This window comes from Lactuca saligna, chromosome 4, assembly GCF_052625555.1.
Source record: "Lactuca saligna cultivar CGN05327 chromosome 4, ASM5262555v1, whole genome shotgun sequence".
NCBI lineage: Eukaryota > Viridiplantae > Streptophyta > Magnoliopsida > Asterales > Asteraceae > Lactuca > Lactuca saligna.
The window spans coordinates 67,367,650-67,393,303 of record NC_136420.1 but is presented as its reverse complement, the minus strand read 5'-3'; the positions used below and the strand labels follow the sequence as shown (position 1 = coordinate 67,393,303).

The 25,654-nt window shown below is 33.2% G+C and overlaps 3 protein-coding genes across 4 annotated transcripts; 2 read left to right on the top strand and 1 right to left on the bottom strand.

Moving 5' to 3' along the window:
* Nucleotides 1-6,694: 6,694 nt before the first annotated feature.
* LOC145042073 (epoxide hydrolase 3-like) lies at nucleotides 6,695-8,417 on the top strand. The gene is made up of 4 exons (XM_078990436.1): nucleotides 6,695-7,018; nucleotides 7,376-7,543; nucleotides 7,651-7,886; nucleotides 7,950-8,417. Exons 1-4 carry the CDS (start codon nucleotides 6,731-6,733, stop codon nucleotides 8,197-8,199), a joined length of 942 nt encoding a protein of 313 aa, XP_078846562.1. The 5' UTR covers nucleotides 6,695-6,730; the 3' UTR covers nucleotides 8,200-8,417.
* Nucleotides 8,418-16,175: 7,758 nt separating this feature from the next.
* On the top strand, nucleotides 16,176-19,290 carry LOC145042071 (Eukaryotic aspartyl protease family protein). Of its 2 annotated transcripts, none has more exons than XM_078990432.1 (8): nucleotides 16,176-16,434; nucleotides 17,093-17,210; nucleotides 17,394-17,614; nucleotides 17,722-17,946; nucleotides 18,070-18,208; nucleotides 18,496-18,696; nucleotides 18,778-18,850; nucleotides 18,979-19,290. In XM_078990432.1, the coding sequence occupies exons 1-8, from the start codon at nucleotides 16,265-16,267 to the stop codon at nucleotides 19,086-19,088; spliced, it is 1,257 nt and encodes a 418-aa protein (XP_078846558.1). In that variant the 5' UTR covers nucleotides 16,176-16,264; the 3' UTR covers nucleotides 19,089-19,290. The 2 variants fall into 2 exon arrangements, with proteins under 2 accessions (XP_078846558.1, XP_078846560.1); XM_078990434.1 differs by having other exon boundaries at nucleotides 16,177-16,434; nucleotides 17,093-17,223.
* Nucleotides 19,291-19,969: 679 nt separating this feature from the next.
* LOC145042072 (uncharacterized) lies at nucleotides 19,970-20,554 on the bottom strand. The gene has a single exon (XM_078990435.1). It carries the CDS (start codon nucleotides 20,522-20,524, stop codon nucleotides 20,135-20,137), a length of 390 nt encoding a protein of 129 aa, XP_078846561.1. The 5' UTR covers nucleotides 20,525-20,554; the 3' UTR covers nucleotides 19,970-20,134.
* Between the last annotated feature and the right edge of the window lie 5,100 nt (nucleotides 20,555-25,654).

The following is a 25,654-nucleotide window of genomic DNA, read 5'->3' as shown; positions in this document are numbered from 1 at the left end:
CTTCGCAAGCTTCAAAACTTGCGAACATTGCTCCATGTGTAGGATACCTCATTTCCTCGTCATCAGATCCTAAAGACCAGATCTGATACATACCACTTTCTTCATTATCAGTTTCACCTTTCGCAACCAAAGACACTCCTTTGGTCTTAGCATGTATCTCTTCAAGCTTTTCAGAGTAGTATGCTTCATCTTTAACTTTTTCCTTCTTCTTTTCTTTCTTTCGCAACATGCAATCGGCTGCAAAATGATTCGCATCATTGCAGTAGTGACACTAAATTCCTGAGTCACCTTTCAGCTTCTTCACTTCTTTCGCATCTTTTTGTTTCTCATCAGCTTTCTCCAATTTCTTCCTCTCCTCTCCTCCAGTTTTTATGACTGCACTCTTCGCATCACTAGCCTTTCCTTTTGGATTAACAGGCTTTTTAAAAAAACTTCTTAATTCTATTGTTTGAATAGAATGCCACAGCCTCATCATCAGAGTTCATCAAAAATCCTTCATCATCTGAACCATCTTTTTCATTAACATCATCTTCTGATACCTTTGAAACAAGAGCCAAAGGACCTCCAATACTTTGTTTTGATTCTTCATACATTTTTGAAACTTCACATTCATGTGTTTTCAGCTGATTGTAGAGATCATTCAAGTGAGTTGTATCAAAACTCTGTTGATTCTTAATCATCATGCTCACACTTCGCCATTCCTTGCGAAGACCCATAATGAATGTTAAATTGAACTCCATGAGAGACCTAGTGATTCCATACCTATTGCAGCGAAATATAAGCTCATTCAGACGATCATAGTAATTTTCAAGAGTTTCAGCATCCTTTTGTCTGAATCCTTTCAGTTCAACTAGACATTGCTTCACAGAATTGATCTTCGTCTTTTCGCTACCTTGATACTTCTCTTTTAGAGTGTTCCAGATGTCCTTTGCTGCTTTACAACTACGAATGTAATTATAAACCACAGGAGGAAGAGCACCTCTTAGTTCCCTCATGCACCTCTTTTCATTATTCTTCAATCGTTTTTGTTGATCAGCAACTTCAGTAGATGCAGCAGATGGACCAATTGGTTGAACATTAATAGGAGCTTTCACTGTTCCATCGATACAATTCCAAAGTTCTTCCTCAATTCCATTTAAGTAATCTTCCATTCTATCAGCCCACTGATCATAGAATTCTGGAATTAACATCGGAATTTTGGTTGAAGAACCAAGCAAGTGAGAGAAGGAAGTCATTGTATTTATGTTGAAGTTCGCCATTGATGAACACATAAATTTTCAGAAAGCTTGAAAAACTTGATGAAATTGAGAATTTGATCAATTAAATTGATCACAAATCACTGATCGATTACTCGACTAAACAATTCAAACATAGAATCAATTCAAATCTGAAGATCAAATGTGATTTTCAAAACCAAAATGCGCGGAAAATTTTGAGTAAAGTTGCAACTCAAAAAGCAAATGATTCTAACACGAAAATCAGATCGATGCAGTTTGAATCCTGCTCTGATACCAATTGAAGAGAATTGTTATCGAGATTTAAGAAAACAAAGTATGATTTTAGTAATCTAAGAGTTAGAACACGAAGAGTAAATATTAATCAGATCTCATATTGATGAACACTGATTACAGAATAAGCAGAAAGGATGTTTGCGTTAACAAAAGTTATCCTCTACTTCTAACCTCAGTCCCTATTTATAGGGAACATGAGTGTACAAAAAATATACTAAGTCTAAACATTACACTTCGCACAAATATGACTTAGTAAAATAACATAAAATGCGAAACAATACAAAACACAATATTCGACTTTTACAATTTTGCGTCTACAGTATTTATTTATAGTTATGTAGTGGAACCCAATTATTAATTGGGTGTTATTTTGATATTGACAGATCGGGAATCTATCATCCAGCAGTTATGGTTTTGGTCAGCGGGACTTCAGTAGTGTGAGGTGAGTCTTCCTTCCAGTAGGAACGGGTCTACGGCCACAATGTCGGCCCGTTTAGTCAGCAATAGTTCCGATGCAGTAGTTCATTGTGCTTGAGGTCTTTGTGATTCAAGCATGTCTTTGTGTTATGTGTTTCGGATTTTGGTCCGATGCAGAATGCAGTATATGTGTTTATGCTAGTAGTTATGATTATGTTATGCTATGTTCAGTCACTGCGTGAGGTGTGGATAATATATACAATTAATCAATTAAAGAAAAGATGAATTGGCCGTGGTGTGTAATTGGCTCAAATACGGTATATGTTTTTTTTGTATCATTGTATGACATGTATTTTAGGATGAGTATATACTAGTCACTAGTACTTTGATGTATATCTATTATTTCCTAATCAACAAGAAATCTTGTTTTGTCGTTAGTTTCATGTGAGAGTATAAATAGATGGTTTTTTCTTACGATTTTGTTATTCAAGAAAACACTTTTCAAATGATAGAAAGAAGACCAAAATTATGAAAGTTTTAAGATTAAAAAAATCTCAGTCGGTGCGTATCACACTTAAAAAGAGATAAGGTTTTGGCAAGATAATAAGTTAGCAAACGTAGCTTGAAGTCACGATAATAGTTAGTTTCTAGTAACTAGTCAGGTGAGTACATAGTTACTTTCATGAACATGATTTTAATACAAGTATTTTTTAAATATATTAAATATCTATCGAAAGTTTATATGTGAATTATATGTTTATCGCCTGAAATATATGTTAGATATATATTTGATGATATACGATGTGTGAACCAGATATAGTTTTATATGTTTTAAGTTGTATATATGATATTATTATGTGATAATAATAATAATAATACTAGAAGTATTATTTCTAAATAAAAGTAAATTAATACCTAAAACTCAGTGTTAAAAGTATACACTAGTTAGCGTTGCCTAAATGGAGTTGGTATTGGAAATTGATTATAAGCATTGTAGTCTTGCCTAGTAATGAATAAGACTTAAAAAGCAATGCTTAGTTCAATTAAGTTGGATATTAGGTAGCATCTTAATAAGGGTACATGAATGATGGAAAAAGAAAGCATAAATTCTATGTGAGGAGATTGATGATCGATGGAGTTCGTCCAACGTACAAAAGTACTTAATATGTACCAAGTCTTTTTCAAAGCTCTGTATCTCAAGTGCTACTTGTGTTGGGGTATTATTATGTGTTGGGGTAAAATTCATACTCATATCAAGGTATTATAATGTGTCAGACGTACTATGATGTACAAAGTCTTTTTTGACACTATTATGTGTCGGAGTACGGGAGCGTACGGGGGTACTTTATTAGTATTTGTGCATACTTTTTCTTTTAATGAGCTTTGTGTGTCAGTGTTTCCTTTCACGAAGTAATTGAGGGAACTTCGTAGACTACCAAATAGAGTGTGTTAGTAATAGACCACTACTAGGTATGTCTGATGTTATTTTTCCAGATAGGGTGAGCTTGGGGTATAATACCCAAGGGTGCCAGACCACTGCTAGGTATAGTATCTAGATAACCACCCCTGACTTAGTTATCTTGTGGTCTTTTTACGAACGGAGGTTCGTGGTAAACTTATTTCATTCCCCTCATTTTATGTCTCTATTGAACCTCGTTTGTTGTCACGAAATTTCCAAAGCAACATCGTTAGTTTGATGTTCATATTGATCCTTTAGGGTAGATCTCGTAAGATCATTGTATAGGATCATTCAGTAGGGATCGTTGGTATGGTATATATATATATATATGTGTGTGTGTGTGTGTGTGTGTGTGTGTTAATGATAATAGTTGGTTTTTGTAAGTTCAAGATATACATTATTATCACATGATTGAAAACCCTATGTGTCACACCAGGTTTCCCAACCTGACCCACTCAATTTACATGTATCACATGTAGTAGTGTAAGAATACTGAAGACTTGAGTAAGATGCGGAGAGAATACGTGCAGTAAAGTTCATGACCGCTAGGTCTTTACGTTATAATATATGTTGTGTATCAGTTATGACATCCCTAGAGTTTTATTATTTTGAGACAATATTTTGTACTCAAATTGTTTTAATATACAGGGATTTCGGAAAAAAAAGATATTACGATTTTTAAAGCGTAAAGAATTTTTTTTTGGTTCTGAAAATTGGGAATGTCACAGCTATGCTTCCTTCTGATTTCTTTAGAGATTGATTTAACGAAGTTGTAATGGCGGGAGCTCTAAACAGTCGCCAAGATCTGACGTGAGCTTACCATGAGGTTTTTGAAGTTTTCGATCTCATATGGGATTTCTCTAGCGAGATCATCAGTTTCTTCTTCTTCTCTAAAAATCGATTGTAGACTTCCTCCCCACCCCCTTTCGATTTGCAGGTTTGTTGGATGACAGATAGAGAAGGGTGTGTGGGTTTGACGGGGTTCACAAAGAGAATGAGAGGTTTTTGCAGTTTTCAATCTCGTCTAGGATTTCTCCAGTGAGGCCGTCTAGTGGTTTTAGTGGGTTATGGTGGGTAATTGGAGGTGGTTGGTAGTGGTTTTAGGTAGGAATGGTGGAGGTAAGGGTGGTGGTTGGTGGCTGATTTGGGAGGTGTTAGCGGTGGTTTTAGTTGGGAATTGAGTTTGATTGAAGAAGATGACCGAAAAAACTCATGTTTGGTCAGAAACAATGCCAGAAATTGGCAAAACCCACTATTACCGGTCATACTGGTATAATGTATACCTTTCAACAGGTTCAAGGTTAATAAAACACAAAAATAATTTAGTAACCAAATATGACAAAAAAAACTAGAGTACGTTACCCTCTCAAGTCATTATCCTTGCATATAATTATAATTTGTATAGAATTGAAACCAAAAAATATAACTACAAAAGGCATTGCAATTATGAGAAGAAATTTCTAAAATACAAATATTAATAGATACTTTTATTATTATTATTATAGTTGAAAAATAAATTAGGGAAAATTTCATATATATCATTGCAAACATTAATAATTACGTATATATCCTTCCAAAGTTTATAATTATTTATATATCCTTCTTAACCTATTAAACTCTCGTTCATATCCAATCATATAATTTAATAAGATATAAATCAATTTAATACCAAAATATATATTTAAAAATCAAAAATACATATAAAGTTACCAAAATACCCTTTGTAAATAAAGATCAAAATTAAATCATTGTTAATTATGATTAATCTTAGCTACATGGTTCTCTTTATCATGTGATACTCCTTATCATGCCTTGACATTGTTATTACTCCTGATCATACGTCGACCTGCAAGTTGGGTCTTCCTCATCGTGCATGCTACCTTATGTGAATGGCTTGGCAATCTTCATCTGGAGGAGATGTGATCGAAAAGGGATGCATAAACATGATAGATACAAATTATTAGGATATATATAAATGACAAATTAATCGTTTTGGAAATCATGAATTATAAAACTACCATTCAAATGGAGATACAGTCGGCACTAGACAAACATGTATTGTTTGTCGTACGAAGCTGTGGAGGTATTGACGTTTGCAATGTGAGAAAGTTTCTTGGATAAATTGCAACCTTTAGAAGACGTACACTCTAAGAGCCTAATCTAAAAAATTTTAAGGTTCTTTCTCCTATCTAAAGCAATACCAAAAATGCAAGATACATCACATATGTAAACCATGTAATTTCACTATTATGATATGAAATTGTTGAATTAAGAAGAAGTGAAAGAGAGAATTTAGGTAGTATACAATTTTCTTTTACCATTTCTTGACTAAATAAAGGAACCATTTACCATTTCTTGACTAAATAAAGGAACCATCCATGGACTAAGATCAAAATGTAGACACAACAAACAGGTGATGTTTGTTTACAGTTTACAATGTAAAAACCCTGAAATTGAATAAAATTAGGGATACAATACAAGGATAACAAAATTGAACCTTGTTGAAGTTTATATTATCTTCAAAAGGAATGAACTTGAGGACTCATGCAGAAATCGTGTTACCTTGGCTTACCAGTGTTAGCTTGAGTGGTTTTTCCGGACTTGATGGACTTTACCATCAAATGTCCTGCTTTTGATCGGAGGGAGGGTGAACCTAGCTAGGTCAGAATGGTGAGGAGTGTTCGACGCATTTTTTTTTGTCGGCGTTGTGGCTTACCGGTGCACTGAGAAGGAAGGAGGAGGAGGTTAACCATAAAAAACGAGGGAGAGATAGGTTTGGTTTTGTCGGTGGTTCTCGATGAACAGTGTTGACGATGGATTGAAGGAGTTAATTTTGATTAACAATTCCTAGCAAAAGAAAATTAGAGTTAAACTTTGGATATAATTTACAAAATGTATTTTGGTAACTTTATATGTATTTTTTAATTTAGAATATATTTTTGATATTAAATTGATTTATATTTTATTAAATTATGAGATCGGATATAAATGAGAGTTTAATAGGTTAAGAAGGACGTATAAGTAATTATAAACTTTGAAAGGATATATACTGCAAGGATATATATGAAATTTTCCCTATAAATTAATTTGAAATTTAAAAACTATAAGAATATATAATAAAAAATATTTATTATTTTGATAATGATTTCTATTAGGCTAAATAATCATATAATTATTTAATCATCAACAACAAAACGCTAAAGCACAAACAAACAAACACTAAATTGTTAACTATATTCTATTTTTAGAGATTAAAAGATTCTAATTATCTCATAATTAGCCTATATAATCGCACCATTTCAATTCAATTTAACAAAACAAACTTTCCCTCTTGCGCTAAAAAATGGACCAAATAGAGCACAAGTTCGTGGAAGTGAACGGGATCAAGCTTCACGTAGCCGAGATCGGAAAAGAGTCTTCGCCGGCAGTAGTTTTCTTGCATGGCTTCCCGGAGATATGGTACACCTGGCGCCACCAGATGATTGGCGTTGCCAATGCTGGTTTCAGAGCCATTGCACCTGATTTCAGAGGTTACGGGCTATCAGATCACGGCGTTGAACCGGAGAAAACTTCCTTTTCCGACATGCTTTACGATACCCTCGCGATTCTCGATTCTCTCAACATTAACAAGGTGATACATTAACTACTCCCTCCGGTAATTCGTAATCGACTTTTTAACAGGCAAAATCAATCCTAGTTTTGAGTTTTAAGAACTTCGCTACTGTGGTACGATGTTTTTGCACTTTCTTCGATTTCATATCTAAACTTTAAAATCATCATTTTTCTTCGAGATCCAATGAACTACCATAATTATCATCTCGGGGTGAAGAGGAATCGCAGTTTTGGTTGATCCAGTTAAACTTAAACCAAGTGATATGATTGATAATTTGATATCTATGCAGCAAATTCAATTAAAGCACATTAAACCTAACAAAATTCATAAAAAAATTGTCGCCGATTTTTTATCATATTCTTATTCAACATATAGGTGTTTGTAATCGGCAAAGATTTTGGAGCGTTTGTGGCTTACGCATTTGCGCTTCTACGCGGTGAAAGGGTTTTAGGAGTTGTAACACTTGGTGTGCCATTTATCCCTCCAGGTCCTCTCGTTAGTCATGAATCCCTTCCCGAGGGTTTCTACATCTCGAGATTTCGGGTACGTCATTCTGATCCCAACTTAATTTCATCAATTCATCACCATTTTCGGATTCTCCATTGAAGAAATGTTCTTGACTCATACGCTTTCAATGTTACTACTTACAGAATCCTGGAAGAGCCGAAGCTGATTTCAGCCGTTTTGATGCTAAAACAGTGGTGAAAAACATCTACATATTATTCTCTGCAAGTGAAATCCCAATAGCCAGTGAAAACCAGGAGATCATGGATCTTGTGGAGCCAGATACGCCTTTGCCCTCTTGGTTCACGGAGGACGATCTTGTCGCGTATGGCAATTTATATGAAAAATCTGGATTTCAAACTGCTCTCAAAGTTCCCTACAGGTAACTCATTTCAGCTCCCAATTATTGACCACTTGAATAACCCTAATTTTAAATCTTGTATAGGTCGTTACTAGACGAAAGGTATGAGTTTAACATAGAGGATCCAAAAGTAGAAGGTCGAGCATTACTGATTATGGGTGAAAAGGATTATTTATTCAAATTCCCTGGTGTTGAAGATGTAATAAATGGAGATGAGATGAAAAAATACGTACCTAATTTAGAGGTTACATACGTGCCCAATGGGTCACATTTTGTTCAGGAGCAATTCCCTAATCAGGTGAATCAGTTGATATTGGCTTTCCTTGGCCAATGAATTCCTAATATCTCTCATTATTCTCTAGTGTGGTGTTAATTTACTTTATCCCACAATGTTTTTGATTTGCGAGTGTTTGTTTAGCTATTAGTGATATAATGATGTTGTTTTGTTTAATAAATTAAGGTTTGTAGTTTCCATTAATTCGTATGTATATTTATATTTTGGGTTTTTTTTTTCCTTAAGTTTGAAAAAAACATTGGCCTCCGGTGTGTGCACCTTCGAATCTTTCTTACATGTTTATGTTGCTGCATTATATTTTTTAATGTCTTTGGTATATATCTATGTTAGGTGAATGTTTGTTGGTTGCGTAAAAATATAGTTATATAGTTTTTTTAACGACAAACACATACAAATACATTCTATAGTTTTATTCTCAATTCTATAAATTGTGATTTAATATTTATATATGAAAATCAATGTTAGTAGCAAAGCAAACATATAGTTAACCAATTGGTTTTATTAAGCCTTATAGTTTTAAATCACTGGTAATGTTTATCATTAATTGATGAATTTATAGACCGTTTTAATTTATGTAAATTATATATCAAACGTGGATTGATTTCTACATAAAACAAATAATAAATAGTCTAAAAAAATAGTACAACTTTTGATGATTTAATAAACCGTTGTAAATTATATATCAAACGTTAGTTGATTTGTATATATATAAAAAATAACAAATAGTATGAAAAAAATAAATGTTCCAACTGTTGATGATCTTATTTACTTTTTTAAGCTGTATGAATTATATATCAAACATAAATACTATAGCTTATATTCCTATCTAACAAAAGACTCTTTTTAGTATCATGTGACATCTTTTTAGCCTCCAAATTTTACAAAGTAAAATGTCAAATTTACCCTTATGCTCTGTTATTTCTTAATTATTAATTCTTAATTACCGATTAACCTATAATCTCACCATCGTCGTTTTCATCTGTTTTGATTCATAATTCAAAATCAATTCCAGATCACATTGCTTTCTCCCCTTCTTTCTAAAAACACTAGAAGCTGCAAATTACGACAATTTTGGTCTGATTATTCCATAAAGTTTCTTGCACCAACTCATTCGTTCTTCTCCGTCTCTATCTCTTTCATTAGTGGATTTCTTATCTACAGATAAATAAATTAGTGTTTTCTCAATATCAATTAATTAATTTTGTTGTGGAGATCATGACGGTAGTGTTTTTTTCTTGGTGATATTTGCACATCGGTACACCGCTCCCCGTTCTTCATTTTCTGTAATTTTCAATTTTGTTTGGAATTTAAAGTTGGGGTTTTGATTCTATCGAAAGCAACAAACAACCAAACAAATGAATTTCAGAGATATACTATATTCGTTGAGGTGCGATCGATAGCTTAGGGATTCTTCTGCATAACAATGATAACAAAAGGAGTCTTTTAACAGGACTCCTTTCAGGTTGCATTCGAATTCTTCTCATGTATCAATCAACAGTCTCAGATAAAAGGTGGTGATTCTTCTAGCATGTCTGATATTGTGGAAAAATCATTTGCCTTTCCTATTAAAGATTCATTTACTCAAACAAGGTATCTACTTCATATCATGAAACGTGCAATGTTTGATTGTTTGTGTAATACCTAAAATGCCCTTTGATGAAAGTTGTTTGGTTTATAATGACACTGGGCAAAGAATTACAACTACATTGCTATATCTTGTATTTAATCTTTTCACGTCATTTTAAAAAAATTCATGTGTATGTCTTCAACCTTTAAATTTATATTGGAACATGCAGGTTGAAAAGTATATATATGTGTCTTTAGGTCTATGTTTAGTTGAATGGAATTAAAAAGAATCCAAAATTACACCTTTTAAACTATAAATCGACCTTTAAATTATTATACATTATCTTTTTTTCTTTTAAAAATGAATGATTGTATTCTTTTTTTACATAATCTTTCAAATACAAGTCGATTTTTGACTACTTATTTGTATTTTCATCTATTTGCATCCTTTTTTTGTTTTTTTTTTTCATTTTATGAGAGTACTTCATTCAAAAACAACTCATCTATTCAAGACATTTGGTTGGGTAGCCATGAAGTATTCGTCTACAAACGTAAAGATGTGTTCGATTTTCACTTTTTGGAAGCTAGATTTTCGGTTCATTTCAATATATTGCATAAGATTATTGGCTATTGTTGTAGATATGTTGATATAGCTAATTATGGGATGCACGTGACCTTTGTAATTGCTCTTATACTAAAGATTTTGAATTTGATTTATTATTTTGATTACCTAATTAAATCTTTTGCTCTTATATTTTTGCCTATGTGGTCATCAAGTTGGAAATCTCCTACATTTAGGAATTCATCTGCTGAGAATTGGTTATTATTTTAATTAACTTCCACAGTTTATATTTAAATTAGATCCTAAAATGCATGGTCAAAGAATAAAAATCAATTAAATGCATAATTTTGTGTTTCTTTTATGGTCAGTTGTCTTTTTAGATCAACAACAACAACATTATAATAGGATATGCATTGTTAGCCGGTACCGACATGTTAGTAATCTATTTTGGACTATTCGAATGGAGATTTGCAGGAAAGTCACTTATGGGGTCATGGGGTGTTCTTTGACCCAAATAATATAAATAAAAATTATATTATACCTGGTGGTAAAATTGGTGTTTCTAAATTAACATTGAATTACTATAATAAAAATAAAAATTATACTAATAATAATAATAATAATAATATAGTTCAATTACTGTTGTAAGCAACATGTTTTAGTGTGTAAATTTATCTTATAAGAAGAGTTTAACGCTAATAGTTATAAAAAAAATCTTATAAAAAAGGTTTAATTGTAACTTTCAAATTATGTAGTGAGGTGTCGAAGTACTTTTGGGTCTGAGTAGTATCGATATCGAAGTCAAGTACTTCGAATGTATGTATTATGTAAGGCAGTTTTAGGGGTTGAAGCTTAAATGTTTAGCCCTTACGTATTTTTGTATGCGTTTGTATCACCCTATAAATAGGGTAAGTATTGGAATCGAGATAAGGCTTTTATGCTTTTTGAGCTTTAGTGTTTTTACTCTCTTGTATTCTTGTACTTGTTCAGACCTAATCAACGAGCCAAACATATTATAATTACATATTTGTTTTTAACGCTTTCTATTCTTGATTTTGTTCTTAATACTTGATTCAATCACGCTACAATTTGTATCAGAGCAGGATACAATCAATCATTTTCTAGTTTTCTCGTCTTTTTCAAAAGTTTTAAATTGTTCTTTCTAATTCAAAACATTTCTCACTTTTGATTAAGAAAACTAGTTTTATTTAAGGGATTTGTTATGATTATGCGATCGTTTGATTGATCGAGTGTTTTCTAAACTTTTTTTGAAAGATTTATCTGTTAGATCTCATTTTTTGAATCTTATCGTCGCTTCAGTCCGTACAACAATTATGAATTTCAACATAAACACAATGTCTACCTTTTCTCATCTGCTTGGATCTTCCATTAAGATTCCAGTGCCTATTCCAGAGTACTACGAGCAATGACAGATCGCATGAAGGATTATCTCAATGGGATCGATGAGGATCTATAGAGATGTATTACGAGTGTAATTACCGTCCAAGAAGACTAGAACAAACTGGAACAACAAGTTCTTTTGTCGATGTTGCTTTGCAAGATGATAAACAAAAAGCTAATGATAAAAAGTGTCTCAGTGAACTTCGTGGTGCTCTTCCACCAGTTGTTTACAACTTTGTTCAAGGTTGCAAAATTGTTAAAGAGATCGATCGGGGATACTTTGAAGGAAAAGTATCAAGGTAGTGAGAAAACGAAGAAGAGCTCAATAAAGCAGTGTTTGCTAGAACTTGGAGAATTTAAGCAAAAGGAATGTGAAACCATCAAACTCTACTACGATCTCTTGAATGAGTTGATATTCAGGTGCAACCGTTATAGAGTCACACGTTCAACTCTTGAATACAATCTCACATTCCTTATGGGCTTACGAAAGAGTGGAGGAATATCAATTTGATGATAAAAATGCAGCAAAGCTTCGATGGTTATACATTGGGAGACTTGTACAGTGTGCTCAAAGCTCATGAGAGCGAAATCAATGAGATTGCTAAGGAAGGGAAAATGAATCTTGGAGGTCCACTAGCCTTGATATCGAAGGTGTCAACGAAGGATTCTGAGATCAAGGTTATTGAGCAAGTTGGTTTTGAAGATGAAGGATTCTTGATGAATTCGGAGGATGAGGCTGTGGCTTACTATTCCAACAATAAAGTGAAAAGGTTCTTTAAGAAGCATTTTAATCCGAAATACAAAGCTAATAATGAATTCAAGGGTAACACTTCACTTGGGAAATGTACAATAGTGGAGTCGAAGGAAGAGAGGTCAGAGTCCGTGATCGATACAGATAACAACCAAGCTCACGACGTAAGAGGCATAACTACCAAAAATATATATAATCCTTGGCACTTACGAATTGAAGAGTTTTGGGGATAGACTTGGAGGGTTTAGAAAGAGATTTTTGTAGGAAATTTAATCGGAGAAACCAAGTCTAAGCATTCAAAGAAGGAGAACTTATTGAAGATCTAGAGATTGAAGATTATAATCATCACTTTAGTTTGGTACATTTAATCATGTTTTTTCATAATTGGATTTATGTGTGTGTTTTCAACCATTAGTAGCTAAATCTAGTTGCTTCTGTTTAGCTAGATGAAGCTTTAACTCTATGGATTAGTTCAATTAGTTATGGATTTTAATAGTTGGTTGTGTGCTTGTGTTTGATTATTAATATCTAGCATGCTAATATTTGATACTTTAATTGCTTGAATTCATGTTCTGTGTAGCTTATTGACCATTAAATTACATGAACTTAACACCTAGCGATTTAGTGACCATTGAATTGCTAGAGCTAGGATCGACCCAATCTTAGATAAGTAATTGAAGTAATTGAATTTATTTGTTCTAGAGAACATAAATTATGATCATAATTGTGTTTGTTAAATAAATCTTACATAGTCCATTCATAATCCATAGCTGATTCTGTGTTTGATTGTCTATGACCATAGTTTTACATGAATTAGTGAAACGTTAGTAAATTTGGACTTAAATTACTAATAATATAAATTTTGGTAACCAACTTTAAATATCCATAATTAGTAGCTAACCATAGAGGAGAAGTGGATTCAAACTAAATGAAAGTGTTTTTAATATATTGATTAAGTTTGTAATTAAGTTTGTCTGAACTTGCAAAATCATATAAAAACCAATTTAACTTTTGCTTGTTTATAGGTTAATTTTTAGTAGTTAAATTAGTAAATTAAATTTATTCCCTCTGTTCGATACTCTACTGTTAGTGCTATATTATTTGCGAAAAAGGTATACTACCTAAAACCATAATAGTTAGTTGAATATTTGGTAAAACTCATAAGTAGGTATAATAATTATGTATCACTTACAGTTGTGGATTAAATATTTTATAGGGAGTTCTTGAGAAGAGCTCGGTAGGACTCTACACACGCATCGAAGATAATGATTTCCGCTTTCCTATAAATTAGTTATGATAATACTATGGTTTCAAATTAATGAATGTCATTTTTGAGTTGAAGGTTTTAATCGATTAATCTGTTTCTAAATCAAAATTTTCATTGTAATTTTTGGGATGTTACAGGTGAAAGAAAAATACATTGGGTAACTTAGAATCGTGTTCTTAATGCTAAGGAATCAGGTGGTCTTGGAATTAGTAGTTTGCTTGCTTTTAAACGGTATTTACTTCTTCGTTAGAGGTGGAGATATTTACAATACCCAAACTTGTTATGGGCTAGGGTGGCGTTTATTTGGCATGGTTTGGCCATAAGGGGTTCTGATGGTTCCTTTCGTGTTGGTGGATCGAAACCTTGGTTGAACATGGATTAATATGAATTATCTAAGTCGTTGGATTAATTTGAATTATCTAAGTGATTGGATTAGTTTGGATATTCATGTTAAGCTGATTTTAATGATAAATCATAGATACAAAATTACATTTTTTTAAAAGCCGATATCACTAATGATAAATTATGTAAAAAAAATCAAATAATCAAATTATTATTTCCAAAACAATGAGAAGTTGGAAAGCACGTAGGCATTTAGCATCTCTCTCTATCTCTCTTTTTTTGTGTGAGCATAGCAATATATATTTTTAGACCAAGCATCATTTTTGCCTCAAAAACGATTTTCTTATGAATTACGTGATTTTAAACACCAACCTGATGGATTAGCATTGACTATAAGGACTTGAGTGAAAAACTTTTTCTATGTAGATTTGTCAACGGGTTTGATATCAAATATAAGAAGGTAAATATTACTAATAATTGATCTTGTAACTATTAGTAAAAAATCAGTAATACTTTTTTTCTCAAAAAAATAATAATTCTCAGTTGTTTGTTTGTTTCTTTTCCCTTATAAATATATAATTTACTTCTAAACTAACATTTTATTTTTTTTCCTAGTTTACAATTTCTTTTGTTACCACTATAAAAAATTATTTTAAACCAAAAATAATAATAGGTATTTTTATAACCTTTGCAGTGATATATTAAACGTGATATTTTAATTACTCGTAAAAGTAATCAAATTTGATTAAACATGATTAGGAAAAGAAAATTTAGAGAAATTGAAGAGAGAAATTGTGAGGGGCAAAGCTAGGTATAAGAAAGGTGGGTCTTAGGACCCATCTAATTTTTTTTTTAATTCATCTAATTTTCTATAGAAATTTTTTGTGACCTACTTTAAAAATAATTTATTACCTATCTTATCCATAAAATCTTTGAATTTATATAGAAAACTTTTTATAAAAAATTAGTGAGCCATTTAGTTTTTTATTCAAAACTACTCAAATTGCAATCTACAAATTTAAGCACCCACACAATATATTATTCCAAACTTAAACACTCTATTATTTATTATACATATTTACAGTTAACTTGAATTCAATCTAGAAATGATCTCACTTGCTGATAATATGAAATATAGCTCATACTATTATATATGTACACAGTCGCATATTGTAGCATCTTGACACGTCATGTTACAAAAATTAATTGAGCAATGTTAATAGTTTGTAATGTTTCACACAAACCCAAACACGACACATTCTATATCTTAACAAACATTTAGTTCAATAAAAATAAATATTAAATAAAACGAATCAGTATAAAACCCATCTACAAAGAAAAGAAAAAGAAGTCAAATGCATGAAGCAATGCCATGGTCATGCCTTTATTCCCAAGAAATTACCCAAAGGTATCAGTGCATCACCATCAACACATAAATATTCTTTGTATTTCCTTTGTATTAATTTTTTATTCGATTATTATACATAGAATCATACTGTATTAATGCGAATATGAATATCTGGCGACTTATGAATACTATTAGTATGAATAAATTACGTATTTTTTAAAGTTTTTTCTAGTATATATCTAAAGGTATAATGTTTGATATTTATATCAATATAATCATTCCATTAAAACTATTACTTTTTCAAATTTATTCATAGTTACTTATATAAATGACTGAACTAATTAATATATTCATATAATTCCCTACTTTTAGTTTCATATTCGAAAATCGAAACAATATCCAACCACTTATGAACACTTTTATGACAGGGCCGCTTTATAATAATATCAAATTAAATTATTCTTGGTTAACTTTAATCAAAATAATTTATTTTTAAATAGTGCATTAATGCTAAAATGATAAATGAAAACAGGTCGACAAAACGACCATTGGTAATTGATATCTAATCTATATTGATATCTTATATCAAATAATATTATTAAAACAAAAGTAACATTAAGATTATATTTAAAAATATTTATATATAAAAAACTAAAGGGTCTAAAATTTTAATCATAAAAATAAATTAATATTGTTATTTGTTTCCCTCGTTATCAACCAAAGTATCTCTTCCATCCTCTCTCTATATATATAGTCAATACAAACACAAAAAAGCATTTAATAGATAACTTATTAAAAAAAAATTATTCAATTATTATTTTTACCTCTATATTTTCTCTATCAAAAAATTCAAACCATAAACACCCGATGAAAGCAGGTATAATCGTGGTATTGTGTTTTCTGTCCTTAGCGCTGATCGTACCACCGTCATCGGCTTCCGATGATCGCCGGCAAAAATGGTGGAAATGGCCGTCTACCGGAAAATCAATCTGTTCGTCCGTTGTACTTCCTCTATACGGCAATGTTTATCCTCAAGGGTGAGAAGTACTAATTACTCGAATAACTTCATCTCTAACTTCATAGTTTCTCATCGATTCAGCTTGAATCAACGAATAAATGCTTTAGAATTTTGGATTCGACATTTGAATTGGTCGTTGTGTTGAAGTTCTCATTGGAGAATCTGTCAAAGTGAAGGAAATAGCTAAATTGATATTTTCGAGTTAACTTCATTTGGTAAATCAACAGAATAAATTAGATTTTATACGAAATGTATCAGTTGATCCGATCGATCAGTAAACTTAGATAAGCTTCAGGCTCCTTTTTCAAACAACAATTTGACTTCAAATTTTTGATGTAGACCAAAATCAAATTCGAATAATTAATGATAACCACATTAGACTTGATCGTGAATACTAGAAATCCATAAAATTATGAAGACGAACTAATAAAAAATTCCAATTAACTTGTATATATAATGGTGCCAATTTGTCATGTGTAGGGGGGAAATCATAAAATAACTCGTTCTTCATGATTTCTCGCATCGTAATTTTACACACTTGTTTCTTTTTTGAAATTATCAGTTTGAATTTGACAAGATTTGTAGTAATTATATGCATTTCTGTTCTGATGATTATTGATGAATCTAATATGAATATGTTGTGTTGATGAATCTGATTTATGGTTAAAAAAAAACAGGTATTATTATGCTCAGATAAACATCGGGCATCCTCCGAGGCCTTATTTTGTTGATCCAGACACGGGTAGTGACCTAACATGGCTTCAGTGTGATGCTCCTTGTGTACATTGCACTCAGGTTGTTGTTCATGGTATAATCAGTTCAACGTTTAAATTCCTTTCCATTCATACTACATTTTTCAATGGACTTAACTTTGGTAAACTATACCATAATACCATATATGGTTGTTCATACTTCATAATGGATACATTAATCATTTCCCTTGTTTATGCTTTTATCTTTGTGTGTAATGTGTTGTAGGCCCCACATCCTTACTATAGACCAAATAACGATCTAGTTCCATGTAAAGATCCTCTTTGTGCATCACTCCACTCGGGGGATCACAGATGTGATGACCCTAATCAATGTGATTATGAAGTCGAGTATGCTGATGGTGGTTCATCTCTTGGTGTCCTTGTCAACGATGTCTCTCTTCTCAATCTTACAACTGGCGTTCGAATCACTCCTCGTCTCGCCATTGGGTTTGTAACATTTTTTTATACAGATTGTAACTGTGTTTGACTGGGATTGGAACTGATGTAAGTGGGATAAGAATTGAATGTTTTTGTTTGTGTCGTGTGGTGAATAGGTGTGGATATGATCAGATCCCCGGTCCATCTTATCAACCACTTGATGGTGTTCTTGGGTTAGGGAAGGGTAAAACGGGAATTGTATCGCAACTTCATAGTCAAGGTCTAATTCGGAATGTGGTTGGGCACTGTTTCAGTAGTCGGGGAGGTGGGTTTTTGTTCTTTGGAGATGATGTGTATGATTCTTCACGTGTAATATCGACCCCAATGTCACGCGATTATAGGTAATAAGTGTAAAAAAAAAAATCTTACACAGATAGATGATGAAGTTTTTTTATCACTAAACATTGATAGAAACTTAATGGTTTTTTTTTTTTTTTTTTGATGATTTATGAAATGTCTTTCAGGAAACACTATTCACCTGGGTATGGAGAGGTGATTTATGGTGGAAAAGCAACGGGGCTAAAGAATTTACTTGTGATTTTTGATAGTGGAAGCTCATACACGTATCTAAGTTCCCAAGCTTATGAGGGTTTGCTTTATTTGGTAAGTTTTTCAACTTTTTATAAAACTCTAACTCTGACTAGGATTTTTATCAATTAATCCGTTTCTTAAGGCTGTTAGCCATAAAAACGTGAAAATCAAGTCTATCGTTTATAATTAGCGTCTATGAAGCTTGTAAATTAGTTTCCCTGGTTATTTAACGTCTTCACGCTTTTGGAAATTAATCAAAATAAAACTTTCTTACAACTAATCCCTTTTTATTGTTATTATTATTTTTTTTAACATAACATTCGCAATACTCATTTTTGGATGTTATTTCATATTGATAGATAACAAAAGAATTGAGTGGGAAGCCTATACGAGAAGCAGTAGATGATGAAACTCTACCCTTTTGTTGGAAAGGAAGAAAACCATTCAGAAGCATAAGGGATGTAAAGAAGTACTTTAAGCCTGTGGCTTTAAGCTTTTCCAATGGTTGGAGATCCAAAACTCAATTCGAAATCCCACTTGAAGGATACCTTCTTATCTCAGTAAGTCTCCTTTTTTCATTCCAATTATTTAAAATCCACCAATCAACATGGAATCTGGATTTTTTTTTCTTACTTTCACAGTCAAGAGGGAGTGTCTGTTTAGGAGTTCTCAATGGCACTGAAGTCGGACTTCAAAACTTCAACATAATTGGAGGTACGATTATAAAACATTTGTACTGTATTTGACATGCATTGTACTGAGACTAATAACAATGGAGCAAAAATTAAAATCTTACGTGGTTAGAGAATGAAGTAGTGAAAATTTTTGTGTGTATTTTGTAGATATATCGATGCAAGATAAGATGGTGATATATGACAATGAAAAACAAACAATTGGATGGATTCCTGCAAACTGTGACAACCCACCAAGGTCCGACACAATCATATTTTGATTGTCTCCAGCTACAGAAACAGATTATATAAAAATGTAAAATAGTCTCTATAGGTCTACAAGATTGATTAAAAGGATACTAGTTCATACTTCATACTTCATAGTAACGTTTATAAATGTAAACTATCTAAATTATACAAACTTCACGCCGATTTGTATTTCAAGTAAAATCTCAAGTACAACACGCCCATTTTTGTATGCAACCCTAATTAAAGGAATGTCATCTGAATACAAAGCAATTTTCAATGCTATAATTTGATACTTTTTTTCAAAATATAATGTCCTGATAGGAAAAAAGATAAAAGAAACGATGTGACTGAAAGAAAGGAAAGTAAGATACTGTAATACAGATGAATGAAAGTATGTTAGCTATTTCTTGCATTTGGTCCTTTTATGAAACTTCAAACCCTTCACACAAGATTGAGCAGCAATTTTGTTTTTGTTTATTTTGGTTGAGAGGGATAAGAGTCAGGAATTAAAGGTGAAATTTCTGATAAATAAGATGTGCACAATTTTTGAGATTATAGTTTCATTTTCATCTATAACAGTAAATCGATAGATGCAAATAAAGTTAAAAACTCGGGTGTGGGGTTAAACCTAAAATTAGCAGAAGAAAGTACATTTTTTTATCAAAGGAATGTTTGCAAATGTTATCTACCACAAAGCATATTATCTAATTGCAATAAAAGTGCATAAAAGAAACATGTAACACAGTCATAACTCATAAATCAGCTGTTTTCCCAATCTTAAGCAGTTTCGCCCACAATAACTAAGAGGCCCTGGGAATTCAGTAGCTGTAGACAATGTTGATTCTCATGGCCTTTAAGCTTTCAGGCATTTTTAATCGATAGCTTAATGTTCAATTAGGTAAGAGTGTCTACGTGAAAGTAAATGAACTTGCAATTAGACCAAGAACAGTGACTTACGAAACAGAAAACAAAAGGCTACGTAGAGTATAACATCAATTCACAGCAAATCAACATTCGATCTATCTCATTTAACATCGCTCAATGATTATGAGTACCTTCAATTTAGAAATGAGCTCCTCTATTTGCAATAACGATCAGCCTTCTTCTTGACTCTATCGTCAAGGGCATCCTCAACCGACTTCACCTTCGCTTTTGGATCATACCCGAACTTCTTAGCCTCTACAGGGAACAGATCATCGTACTTCCTGCGTTTCGCCGCATCAATCGTGTAAATACCGTCATCGCCTCCTCCTGATGCACCTTCCGCAGCCGCGGAACCACCACCATCTTCTGCAGTCGCAGTAGCGGCGTCCCCGGTGAGAATTTCTTCGGTGACGTTAGCGTTTTCGGTAGATGATTTCTTGTGCTTTTTCTTCTTCTTTTTATCAATGGATTTGCTTCTTGAAGCTAGGGTTCCTCCTTTGAAGGTCAGCCTGCCCCCTTTCACTCTCTCGTATGCCTCCGACATCGACGCAATGAAAATAAAACAGGCGTTATCTCTCCTATTTACGTGTAGACGAAATTACATAAATCATCCTTGTAGTCGGTAAAACGGAAAATAAGGAAAAAATATATTTAAGTATTTTTTTTTATTTTTTATATATTTTATCATTTAACTTGTAAACCCGTGAAATCTACCATTCATAAATTGAAATAGAATTATAATTTTGATTGTCTAATAAAAAAGTATATTTGATTGTGTAATAAAAAAAATATATCAAAGTTTTAAAAAATGAATAATAGTGATATTGTAATTAACATGAAAAAATCAAACACAATAAAGTATTATAAATTAATTAATTAATATGATGGATGAAGTGTAATACACGAAAACTAAGATGTTTTTTTTTTCTAAAAAACCTCTTATGGTCTTTTATTGTTGCGCCGTGCAGCACACGCGCAGCATTTTACATTTCGCAACTGTTTGTTTTTTAGAAGACTTCTGACTTAAAAACTGTTGCGCGTGTGCTGCGTGGCGCAACACTAAACCAACTGCTTCAAACATTTTCACGTCTTACTTTAACTGAATATAGTAGTCTGCAAACGTTAAAAAACAAATAGAATTTTTTAAATGTTGCTGCCGTTTGTTCCACCTCTTCTGCTACAGAGGGTTGCAGAGGTGGTCCGCAGACTTCAGACATTTTTGCTTCGAAAAAAAAAACAACACCTAAATAAATGATGGTACAAAAACATTGTTTATAAATTCCCAAAAACTTCCTTACAAACAATATTGGAAGTTTTATTTGTGATACTATTATCCTTATTTAAAATTAACACTTTTAATATGTTCCTATTTTGAACTCTAGATAAGACAACGTACAATTGGTCATATGAAAACACATGATTTTTGAGAAACAAACCAACCTTGAATAATGAGTGTCACTGACTCTTATTAATGGTCATTACAAAAATACTGCCAATGGAAACCATATTCTTCATAATTTGAAAATAATTTTCTTTTCTGATGGAGTTAAAGACATTTTTGGAATAAAAATGTGGTTTCCAGTATTAGTTTCAGATATGATATATGCCTCAATAACACGTTTGCTCAATGATATCACCTTAAGTCTTGTCCCATTACACAAGTCATTTTTCTGATCAATATTTCTAAGCAACATAACCGAAATACCGATTTTTAAAACTAACTTATGGTTTGGTAAACCCGATACTTTCAGATCATTTAAAACATCTGGTGAATATAAATTTGTATCAAAATGATCATGGATAAATTCAGATTGGCATATACTATTTGAACTTAAATATTCAACCTCGTCTCTTATAAACTTCAATAGCAAACGGTTGTTTATTTCCCGAACTACTTCATTCTTTGGAGCAACACTACTAGAAAATAGCCATTTTAATGACGCGCAAACTATGACACGCACAGATTTATGATGCGCAAAAGTGTGTGCCCTAAAAAGAATGTCATCTCTCCCAAAATTATAAGGATTCAGGACACACATTTTTGCGTGCCCTAAAATTAGTGTCTAAAAAATGCAGAGGGCACCTAAAAAATATGTTTGTCGTGTAGAGGTGTCGCTTTATATTTATTTTAGGGAACGCGCATTTTGCTTAGTGGCTAGGCGAGAAACGAAATCCCAAAAAAAATCAAAACACCCGCCTTGTTCTGATCTACCTTTATTTCGATCTTTCTCTTCCTCTTTCTACCAGGTATGGATCTCTTCTCTCAACCTCAGTTTTATCTTCTACAATAGCAAGCACGTACAAGAAAGATACAATGTCTGGATCTCATTCCCACCTGTCTCCATCATTCTACCTCTTTAATATCATTGTTATATAAAAAACCCTTTTTTTTTCTCCAGCTGCCTAGATCACATTTACAGGCTTTTCTTAATGACGCGTAACCTACATCCAGAATGATACCATTGACATCAAAGTCGATTCAAACGATTTTGCTTGGCCAAAGTGTTGATTTTTTTACCGACACACATGTTGGAAGACGTTGCTTCCAAACGTCTTTCTTAGCAAACATGGACGATTTTCATGAACTCGATGAACGGATGCGCTTCGCTCTTCACTTATGCGCCCATCTATGTTTATTCTAATTTGCAAAAACTTTGCAACCTCAAGAGAAAATATGATGGTGGTCTAGAAACTCACATGCCTTTAGGTATTCCCCAAACCACCACCACTCTTCTCTGATTCCTATTAACTTTGATCTACTTTATGTTTATCTTCATCTTCTCTCTACAAATTCATATATCTCTTTTTTGTTTCGATTTATGAGGGTGGATGTTAGATCTTGAGGCGATGCTGAGGTTTTAGGGTTGATAAAACGAGGTAATTTCTTTCCCACTTTCCCTTCTACTCCATTTATGCGTCTCTGTATTAAAATTTCAATAAATTCCTCTTTTTTAGCCCCTTTATTTCTTGATTTTAGTTATTATTTGTTTGATATTAATTAGGGCTTAAGGCGATACGGATTGTAATAATAAGCTAAGCTTATGGTTCCTGAATAGTATAGAAAACTCGCTAGCCATACAATGTTGGATCTTGAAAGCAATCGTTTAACAGTGCAGATTACATGTTATTTGCATACAAATATATGTAGCGTGTTTCTTATAATATTAGCTATTTTATTATGTCGGTTTCTTTTTAATTTTCTAGGATCTTGGGGGAAAACAATTTTGGAGGACCCTTTGTAAGGTCCTGAAACGGATGTTACCAGTGATCAAACAATAAACACAATCGATAATAATAAAGAACAAAGTAGAAACAAGAATCTAAACAAGCTTGCACACGCTTCTAATAGCAAAAACGTCTGGTACAACTTGTGGAATAACAGTCGAAACTCTGAGGTATCAACAACCATTAAACGACCTAGCACACCCCTATTTATAACGGACCTGGGCCAGTCTTGGGTTTACGGCCGTAAACAAGCTTACGGCCGTAAACTCTTACATAAACTACCAAAAATGTGTATTCATACAAAAGAACCTATTATAGTGAAAGCCTACACCAAACCATTAATTAGACCCTTCAATCTCCCCCTTGGTTTGGTGCTAGCTTGAAGTAAGTTAATCTTTGTCCACAATCATCACATCTTCTTGTCCCATCGCTCCATTCCACATTTGCTTGTTTATAATCTCAGCAACCATAGCGGTGTATTCTTTCACGGCTGACTCAAATATCTCCTCAGCAGGCCACATCACCACCTGGAGGGGATGACCAGTTTTGGTATCAATGATGTCAGGATAATGCTTTATTACGGATTCAATAGTCTTCGTAGATGGAAAGCCCTTCTTCACTTTATCTTCCAGAAATTTTTTGAAATTAGTTGCTTGTTGATTATCTATCGGATTTGAAAAGGGAGATTGAGACAACTCTGAAAGATCCACCCTGGTCCAAGAGTTTAAATCATGACAATCTTTGTAGAGATCTGTATTGCCGCTCTTTCTCCGTACAATCCACATATTTAGGGGATCATGCAAACCCCAAGATGTGATTCTCGAACGATCAACATACGTGTCTTTAAACCTTACGGCCTCGAGATCCATAACAGTAATTGTGGATTTGTTCCCGGGTGCGCTTTTATCGGAACTCCTCTTAAATAAGAGTTGTCCTTTCTCAACGGCTTTGGCTTGTCTGTCTCGAATAATCTCTGCAACATGTGGAGCATGGGCAGACTCTTCTTCAAAACGGTCCACGACCCGTGAGGTCTGAGTAGTTGGCACAACAATGGAGTGAGCCTAAGAATGAAGATTTATTCTATACTCATCAGCAGATGTCTTATACTTAGCACCGAGATATTCTTCAAGCTTATTCTTGAGATCAAAATAGTTGGAGGTCAAAATATTGAAATGAGCTTGGAGCTCAAAGATTTGCTTGGTCTTTGTTGCTCTATCTTCTTGGAGATCAGAAACTTGAATCTTCAAATTAGTATTCTCACTCAGAAGATCTTCAACTCGAATGTTGAGCTCCATATTTTTCTGATCCAACACATTTACTCTCTTCTAAATTTCATCAATTACATAATCTTCTTCTCTTGACTGACCTTCTCTAAAGGCAATTCCTTTGGCTTTAAAAGAAAGTGCAGCGGTTTGTTCTTGAGTAAGATGCAAGGCCAAACGCACAGAGGCATCTTCGAGATTTGCCCTTGGAGGAGAAAATCCTAGTGGAACAGAGGAGCCACCAGTTTCAAAAATGGTGCTAGGGCCTTCACGTAAAGGTTATGTAGTTACAATAGCAGGAGTGGTAGTTGGAGTAATTGGAAAGCCTTGAGACAAGCTAGAATTCAGAAGCCTGAACGTAGGATATCATCGTCTTCTTTTGGATGGAGGCTGCAAGGTCTGGTCTGTTGATTGATCACCCTGAAGTGGTTCAGATGTAGGCAAAGCACTGTCAAGGGGAGTAATCCCTGACACAGTCACCATAGGAATCGTAGAACCAACCACTTGCTCTTTAGAGATGGGTGTTGAGTCAAGAACGTCTTCAGTTTCCCCTGTCTCCGTTGTTGGGAGAGCAACATCACTGACATTATCCAGCAGAGTGTTGAGGTTGACATTTGTCAAGAAATCATCATTGCTTCCGAAATTTGTAGGAATTTCATCTTGATCAAAACCAGTAAGATCAAGGTCTTCATATTGATCAACCTCAGTTTCATTAATAGAAGACCCCTCATTGTAGTCGCTTTCAATGTGCACTAATCTTAGGTTATGCTCCTCGGCTACAGCCACATTAGGAACGACTGTCTCCTCCCCTTCTTGATCCGAGACAGTAATCACATCTCCTTCCGAGATCACTTTTTCAGACGAGGTGTGTTCTGAAGATATTTTGTCAGAGGAGTTGTGAGACTCGGACGCCTCATTTGGTTTAGCAAAACATCTGAATTTTACCAATGGGTAAAGTCTTTGAAAAGTGACATTTCCTTTACGATTTTGTTTAATTATCCCAATGGTGTGTGGGCCCAAGGACTTCATGTCGATCGTATCACCCTCCTTTACCATGTCTGGGAACTATTTGTTTATGAAGAACTGAATTAAACTTTGGAAATTGTTTTTCCGCAAACTAAAACTTTGAAATTATTCTGAAAGATTTTATCACAAGCTAATTTAAATAAACCGATGTGAGGGATCTT

What these genes read in the sequence shown, in the direction of transcription:
- LOC145042073 (XM_078990436.1), top strand. Translation starts at nt 6,731, where the DNA reads ATGGACCAAATAGAGCACAAGTTCGTGGAAGTGAACGGGATCAAGCTT. An exon ending in ATTCTCTCAACATTAACAAG is followed by an intron (nt 7,019 to 7,375) that starts GTGATACATTAA and finishes TTCAACATATAG; the next exon opens with GTGTTTGTAATCGGCAAAGA. An exon ending in GCTCTCAAAGTTCCCTACAG is followed by an intron (nt 7,887 to 7,949) that starts GTAACTCATTTC and finishes AATCTTGTATAG; the next exon opens with GTCGTTACTAGACGAAAGGT.
- LOC145042072 (XM_078990435.1), bottom strand. Translation starts at nt 20,524, where the DNA reads ATGTCGGAGGCATACGAGAGAGTGAAAGGGGGCAGGCTGACCTTCAAA.
- LOC145042071 (XM_078990432.1), top strand. Translation starts at nt 16,265, where the DNA reads ATGAAAGCAGGTATAATCGTGGTATTGTGTTTTCTGTCCTTAGCGCTG. An exon ending in ACTCCTCGTCTCGCCATTGG is followed by an intron (nt 17,615 to 17,721) that starts GTTTGTAACATT and finishes TGTGGTGAATAG; the next exon opens with GTGTGGATATGATCAGATCC. An exon ending in ATGAGGGTTTGCTTTATTTG is followed by an intron (nt 18,209 to 18,495) that starts GTAAGTTTTTCA and finishes TCATATTGATAG; the next exon opens with ATAACAAAAGAATTGAGTGG.